This window comes from Medicago sativa, chromosome 7 (assembly GCF_051527215.1).
Source record: "Medicago sativa cultivar Bolivia chromosome 7, Bolivia_mono, whole genome shotgun sequence".
NCBI lineage: Eukaryota > Viridiplantae > Streptophyta > Magnoliopsida > Fabales > Fabaceae > Medicago > Medicago sativa.
Window position 1 is genome coordinate 47,821,013 of NC_140755.1, and position 8,529 is coordinate 47,829,541.

The following is an 8,529-nucleotide window of genomic DNA, read 5'->3' on the forward strand; positions in this document are numbered from 1 at the left end:
CAAACACCAAACCAACAAATGGCTTCAACAACATGTACTAAACATATCATACCTGAATATATTGCTCCTGAACAATATGTTCCTGGTCAAATCTTAACACCTGCCACCTCTAAAACCATCAGTGAATCTGACTTCATGATCACATCAGATGCTCCTGATGTAGAGGTTGAGCAATCATCCTTTACTGTGATTGAGAAGTCTATTCCTGATAAACCCTCATCTAGAACTCAAACTCCAACATCCACAAACAGCCAATCATCATCATCCTTAGCTATCCAACATGTTGCTCCTACCAAACCTACAAAGATAACCTCACCTCCAACCATCTTTCTAGATTCTACTCTATTACAAGATGTGTGTGAGAACATATCTCAAGAGTTGATCAAGCTGATCCAAGCTAGGAATAATCTTACTCACAAGGAAAGCTATGAGAAGCAGTGGAGAAGATTGAAGAAAAGAGTTGATTTTGTCTTATCTGAACTTTAGAGAACATGTTTGGATGAACAAGACTCAGCTTAACAGAAATTTAAAAACTGGCTGAAAGGAGTAGATAATAACTTGCAAGAAGTTAAGGTTCTCAGAACCTGGGTGCAGAATCCTCCAAGCATAAAAGGAAGAGAAGTTAATGACTTCATTCCTTCTGGTGTGCATCCTAGAAACCTGGATTTAAGCTTCTTGAGAAAGGTCAACTTCAAATCAGCATCTAGAAGCCTGGATTTATTGCAAAGAAATGTTGACTTGGAATCTGAGAAAAAGAACCTGAAGAAAGAGATAATGGAGCAAAAGCTACTTCTACTGGAGTACAAATCATCCACTGAAGTTAAGCTGGAAGAAGCTAGAGCTAGAGAAGAGAACTTGATCAAAAGCAATGAGGAATTCAAGAATGATATGAAGCTTCAGCAAGAAGCTATGCAGAAGAAACAAGAAGCGACCAACTTGATGATCAAACAGATGATGGACATGCTACATAAACAAGCCAACCCTTAGTTGCACACACAATTAGCTTGTTTAGTTCATATCTTAAGTTGTTTTGCTTGTCATCTTCTTACAATTATTGTGCCTCTGACTTCATGTTTGCTTCTGAACTAGTTTTCCGCTACCGATCAATGTTTTGCTTCTGATACCATTTGTCTTTGCTCTGCTATTTCTTTTATATTTATGCTCTGATTTATATAATTTTCATGCTCTGATTATAATTTTTTTTCTCACTATCTTTTTTTTATCTCTTTCTTTTTGTCTTTAGTTTTATAAACTTTTTGTTGATGACAAAAGGGGGAGTATATGTATAGTATTTATAGGCTCTGAGCCCCATTAATTTAATTTTTAATCATCTTAAATTAATAGGACCAACTTCTTATCTCTTAGTCTATTAATGTGAGAATATTCTGAGTGTTATTGCATTTTTAAATGATGAATTTAATTAACATAGATAGAACTCAGGGGGAGCTTACAAACCTCACCTTAAGTACTATTAGACTCAAGGGGAGCTTACAAACCTCAAACCCTTATAGTCAACTTGTTAATTGGATTGACAACAATTGCACATTTTAAATACTATTGTTTGTCATCATCAAAAGGGGGGAGATTGTTGGAACAAACTGTGTTTAACAATGAACCTTTGAGAGTTTTGATGATAGCAAGGTATTAAAAATTGTCAATTGGATAAGCTAATATTTGTTCAAGTGTACAGGACCATAGACAAAATTTTACATCTTAAATAGGTTCTGGATGAACAAAAGAGAGCTATTGAGTCAACAAAAAGGAAGCTTAAAGCGTCTGAAGAGAAGTGCTCCTGAAGTCAAAGTGCTCCTAAAGTGGTGACGTCATCAGAAGCAAGTTCATCAGAAGCATCTCATCAGAAGCTGAAGATCACCAGAAGATGAAGTTCATCAGGGGATGCAAGACTTAAAGCTTCAAGGGATGTTCAATGGATTCAAACTCGTTTAAGCATTGCAGAAGACTGGAAGTGTAAAGCAACGATCATTTTGAAAGGATTTGAAGGCATTGGATGCAAATCTTTAAAAAGTGTTGACAAAGTACAATTGTACGAAGTGTACAACCATTACCTCCACTACTCTGTTTTTGTCCCTACTACAAGACAAGAAAAATAGCTCTGCCTGCAACGATGTTCCTTCAAAATGGGAATGGATTTGAAATTAATCCTTCTAGGACAACAACCATATCAGGCAAAAGATCATTGGTGATTGATCAAAGCTTCAAACGACTCTATTTTTCATGTGCTAGCAATTTCACAACGTCTCTCTCACACCTCTATATAAAGGAGTGAAGAGTTAGAGATTGGCAGAAGGACTCATCAACAATTTACAAAGTGCCAAATCTCTGCTGAAATTGATCTGCATTCAAAGTTCACTTAGAATTTCTTATCAACTTTCATATCTTAGAAATTTTAGTCTTAAGAGTCTGTATCTGATTTGTATTGTGAATGCCACTGATTGTATATCAAGTGTTCAACCTCAAACATTTTTCTTTGTAATTCTGTTTGATTAGAAGTCTCTTGCAGTTGTGCTTGAGCAATAGAAGTCTCTTGATTGTGTTCAGGAGCATAGGAAGAATCTTGCAGTTATGCTTGAGAATTTGAAGTCTCTTGCTAGTTGTAGCAGTGAGCAGTTGTAATCAGATATTACATTTTAGTAAACTCTCCTTGGAAGTGCAAGGGGGACATGACTACTTTCGGTTTATGGAAGGAACCTGTATAATTGTTTTGTGTCTTTCTTCTTTCTCTCTTTGTTTTTATCCGCTGCAAGTTAGTCCTGAACATCAATTCATAAGCATAACACTATTTGCTTCTGGTCAGTGTTTTCAGCTTAGGAGAAAACGAAGAAAAAGCTAACACAATTCAACCCCCCCCCTTCTTGTGTTTTTCTCACCTTCACACACTTGCACCATGACGAGGAGCACCATGACCAAGAAGCCGGTGGGCTCAATGATAATGAAAGATGGGCATGGATGCAAATCGAGGTTGAGAGGATAAGCACCGAGCAACAAAGGCAAGGTGTTGAATTATCCGGGCTAAGAAATGATGTCCAAAGGGACAACCGCATGACCGAAGAGAACAATGAAATGCTCTGAAGGATGATGCAACACCTTCATCTTCAAGGTCCTCCTTATGGACCTCAATGAAAAATTGTGAGCTTTCTCCTATTCTTTCTTCTCCTCCTACTTCTACTCCTTCTTCTTCTTCTCTTTTCTTTTAATTTTCTTGTTTTTGAATCATTGAGTACAATGCTTCTCCTAAGTGTAGGGGGAGCCTGATAAAGTGTCTTGAGTCGTAGTGTGCCAAACTCCCTTGAACTTTATTCTTTTGTTTTGTTTTAATTGCGAAAGGCATGATTAAGCAGCTTGTTTTTATTGAAAATTATGACATAATTTTTTTTTTGTCTCTTCCAAATTGGTCGTTTCTTGTACATGAAAGTGATTTCTTGTGTTTTTAGTGTTCTTGCTAAACCCACATCATGTTTTATTGTGAAAATTCTCCAAAGAGAAAACCACTTAGTTGCAATCCTTGAGCAAGTGTATGAGTAGGTATTTTAAGGAACACGTTCTAACTTTAATGGTAACTTACACCCTTAAAAGTCTTCAGAGTAAAATTAGTATAAGTTTGTGTGGGGAATAATGTGCTATAATGTATTATAATGTGTAACGCATGGAGGAAAGGATACCCCCTCGCTGACTTCCTACGTGTGGTGATGCTTCTCTAATAAACTGAAGGTAATTCCTATAAATCCCTCTAAAAAGAGGAATTAATTGATACATCATCAACACATGGGGGAAAGGATACCCCCTCGCTGACTTCCTACGTGAAGATGATTAATTTGTAGCACTACTTAGGGTGATCATGGAATCTAGGAGGAAAGGATACCCCCTCGCTGACTTCCTACGTGTGGTGATGCTTCTCTAATAAACTGAAGGTAATTCCTATAAATCCCTCTAAAAAGAGGAAATAATTGATACATCATCAACACATGGGGGAAAGGATACCCCCTCGTTGACTTCCTACGTGAAGATGATTAATTTGTAGCACTACTTAGGGTGATCATGGAATCTAGGAGGAAAGGATACCCCCTCGCTGACTTCCTATGAGAATTGATATCCCCTAAGCAATCTGCAAGCCCCCAAGTATTTAAATTGTCAAATTAAATTTAACTAATTCCCACCTCTCTTATATGAAATGAAGAAAGGACTTTTCTCGGTTACTTTAGTGTTAAGGTTAGAACATGTTCCTCATAATATCTGTCTTACACAGGAGCAAGAAAAGGGTTGGACTACACACACACACACTCACTTGAGACTTGTTGTTGGGTTGAATAGGTTCACAAGGAATACTTGAAGTTGTGATTAGTGTACATTGAAATAAAGCCTTAGAGGAGACATAAGTTTTTAATTGAATTGTCATATGTTAATCTTTTGTTGCTGCTATGTCTATGCGTTTTGCTTGAGGACAAGCAACGATTCAAGTCTGGGGGAGTTTGATGAGTTAATAATTAGTTATTTTTATATAATATTTAGTTTTGCTTTATTTAGATTTAAGTTTATTTTATTTAAGTATTATTTCCTTTTTGAGCTATTTTACTTCAATTGCATATTATTATATTTCAGAAGCTTGGCACGGCCGTGCCACCCTCCAGGGCCTCTTTTACTGCTTTTGCTTCATGTGCAAGCTACCTGTTTTAACCGAAAAGCCCGTGGTTTCTTGTGGAACATGCTACTGAATAGTTGCTTAGATTTTAAGTCGACAATAAAACTGTAAATAGAGTAGCCATCTATCATTAACAATCATCTTTTATTCTTGGAATTCAATAAGTGACAATTGTCTTTCTAATAAAAGTTCTTTCTTTATTTCTTTATTTCTTTGTTATTTACTTTATGTTTTTCTTCTCCTTCTCTATGTCTACAATGAACATGAGTGAGTAGACTTCTCTTGTCTTGGGATTGTTGGATAAGTCTAATGACATAATCCTAATCAAACTGAGCTTTAACCCTAATTTTATGTAACCCTAGTTTCTAATCTAAATTCACCGCTTTAACATGAATTAACCATTATCAAACTGTGGAAACGAAAGTGGAGGGTTTGATAATTGTTAATTCATCATCTCAAATATCAATTCATAAAACGAAAATGGAGTCTTGATATTCGAACAAGTGAATTTAGACAAGAATTGCAAAGGCAGCGAAATAGTCTTTGCAATTCTTGAGACATTGGAAGTTTCAAACCTTAAAAGCTTCTTCTAGTAATCAAATCAGCGAAATAGGTTTGGTTGCTAGAAGTAAACTCTCACTGGACTTGGTAGGAAAAGTGAGGGGCTAAAGGGAAACCGGTCTTTAGAAATTAGGTCTAACATAAAGTTATAAGTTAAGGTTTTGGTTTGTGAAGGACTTGTCATTATGATGAACCAATAATCCCAAGGCTCTTTTTATTATTATATTTTCTTTCAACCAACTGAAAACCTCAAACTTTGCAACTTAACTCTCTTCTAATCATCAACTAAAGTTAATTGAATTGAACAACTCCCTGTCGGAACGATACTCTTTTTATTACTACTTCGATAAATCGTGCACTTGTGGTCTTATCACATTAGAGGCTGAGAAGTAACACAGGGAAAGGTGTAATAACTGAAATAGGAACTCCCAAGAAAAGTGATGAGCATGTGAATGTAACTCCCAAAACCAGAACTAAGACTGCTGGCATTGGACCCAAGAAAGGATGGAGCAAGGTGAAGGTCAGAACCACTGCTGGTAGGACAAGAAAGAGGAAGGTTGTTTCCTCTAGTGAATCTGATTATGACGTTGAAAATGATGTTCCGAACATCATCCCCTCAATCCCAAGGAAATCTGCTGGGAAGAAGGCTCAAAAAATTGTTGAAAATGTGTCTATTGATAAGGTGTCATTTCAATTACCTGAGAATACACAAAGATGGAAATTCATTTTTCATAGGAGACTGGCGTTAGAAAGAGAATTAGGGAAGGAAGCTGTAAGGATGGCAAATGTGATGAATATGATCAAAGAAGCAGGTCTGCTGAAAACTGTATGCAATCTTGGTAATTGCTATGAGAAATTAGTAAAAGAGTTCTTGGTGAATATTTCTGGAGACTGTGATAACCCCCTAAGTCAAGAGTATCAGAAGGTATATGTTAGAGAAGAATGTGTCCACTTCTCTCCCAACATTATCAACAAATTTTTAGGAATTGATGAACAGGATGTTGCAGAGTCAAAGGTGACAGAGAATCAGATCTGCAAGGAAATCACTGCAAATCAAGTGAAAGTTTGGCCCAAGAAGGGTAAGATTTATTCTGGAAAGCTCTCAGTAAAGTATGCCATCCTCAACCGAATAGGAGCAGTAAATTGGGTCCCAACCACACACTCCTCAGACATTGCTACAGGTTTGGGAAAGTTTATCTATTTTGTAGGCACTAAGACTAAAATGAACATTGGACAGTACATCTTTGAACAAACTGTCAAGCATGAAAAGACTAATGTTGTGAAGTGTCTCATAGCATTCCCAACCCTGCTGTGTGGAATTATGTTGGAACAACACCCTAGGCTTATAACTGTTGCTGATATTCCTGAGAAAAGGGAGTCTCCTCTCACCCTGCACTTCAAACTGTTTAGTGCTGACCATGTTCCAGACATTGTTGGAACATCTGAAAGTGCTTCTAATACAAGGAGAATGACAAAACGGGAAATTGTGAAGGCCCTCAAGGATACCTGTGTATTGCTGGATGAAAGGAAAGCTCAGTTTGAGATGATGATTCATTCTTTGGAAGATGAAAATCCAGGTGTAGATGAGAAAATAGAAAGTGAGGAAGAAATGATGTTGCTGATAAGGGTCATGAAGATGGAGCTGAAGATTCTGATAGCAGTTCTGAGGCTGCTGACTAATTTTCTTTGAATCTTTATTTTGTGTGGGATATGCCCTGAATATTGTGTGCCTATTTTGGGTCTGTAACCGTATATTTTACCGCACTTTATATTTCTCTGCACTTTATTTCCTTTGGTATTCTGAATTTATGCAATTTGCCTTCTAAATTTATTGTATGTTTGGCATATTTTGTGGCTAAAAAGGGGGAGAAAATGGTATATTTATACTCTCTATGCATGTATGTATATGTGCTTCTGCATGTATCTATGTGTCTGCATTTGTTTTTGTAGCTATGTATGCCTGATATGTTGTTATGATTGTATTCATTTTGTTGCATTTATTTTGCAACTATGTCAGGTTATATGTAGATGTTGACACTCATGTTGCAACATTTTGATTGTCTTAGTGATAATCTGAGAATTTGTTCTCAGTATTTTTTTTATGTACATTGTTCCTTGCTGATGTTCTCTGGAATGTTGGAACATGTCTAAGAAGACTCCGTGTAGATGTTAGCACTTGTGCTACAACATCTCTATGATGGTTCTGAGAATTTATTTTTCTCAGATGATGTACATGTTCCCTGCAGCTGCTCTATAGAAGGTTGGAACGTGTCTAAGAAGACTTATGTAGATGTTGGCACTGAAGCTACAACATCTCTCTGTAATTCTGAGAATTTATTTTTCTTAGAATTCTAAGTGTACATGTTCCCTGCTACTTCTTTATATTATGGAACATGTCTGTGTGTATGACTTTTTAAAGTCTAAGTGGTGTGTGTGACCTTTGATAGGTCTGCTAACATATATCTGATGATAGGTTTGCTAGTTAGTGAATATTCCTTGAAAGTTTTATGCCCAGATCCTGAGTTTATTCTGTCTATGCATTATGCATGTATTCAAGGGGAGTAATGGAATATTCCTGTAAGTAGTCACTCATAAGATCATATATTCAGGGGGAGTGATACTTCTATGTGTGCTTGTGCTTATGCAAGCTGGGTGAAGGATGTTGAGTCAGAAGTTTAGACATCTGTGTATGTCACTTGTAAGTACGGGAATTTATTTTTCCCTTGCTTCTATATGTTGTTGGTGACAGTACTCTGAAGACATCCATGTCTGTCACATGTAAGTATAGGAATTTATTTTTCTTGTGCTTCTATTGTTGGTTGGTGACAGTACTCTGTAAGTATGGGAAATTTATTTTTTTCCCTTGCCTCTATGTGTGGCAGGTACTCCTGTCTGATGTTATGAAGGATGTTGAAACATCCTATTTCTATGTGGGAATTATATTTCCCTGTCTGTAGCATAGGAACTTAGTTTTCCTCTCCTCTTGAGAGAACTTGTATCTCTCTATCTCTGTGTGGGAATTTGTTTTCCCTGAATGTAGCATATGAATTTATTTTTCCTCTGCTCTTGTGGTGAAGGATGTTGGAACTGTTGGAACAAAATGTGTTTAACAATGAACCTTAAAGAGTTTTGATGATAACAAGGTATTAAAAATTGTAAATTGGACTAGCTAATATTTGTTCAAGTGTACAGGACCATAATTATAAAGTTACATCATCATTGGTTCTGAATGAGCAAATAAAGAGCAAAGGAAACAACAAAAATTTGAAGCTTGGACGCTCCTGAAGGCAACTTGTTACTGAAGAGAAAAA

The 8,529-nt window shown here is 36.6% G+C and overlaps 1 protein-coding gene across 1 annotated transcript; it reads left to right on the plus strand.

Annotated features, from left to right (window-relative positions):
• Positions 1-2,905: 2,905 nt before the first annotated feature.
• Positions 2,906-6,908, plus strand: LOC146906312 (uncharacterized). Its single transcript, XM_085728791.1, has 2 exons — positions 2,906-2,935; positions 5,598-6,908. The coding sequence occupies exons 1-2, from the start codon at positions 2,906-2,908 to the stop codon at positions 6,906-6,908; spliced, it is 1,341 nt and encodes a 446-aa protein (XP_085584917.1).
• Positions 6,909-8,529: the final 1,621 nt, after the last annotated feature.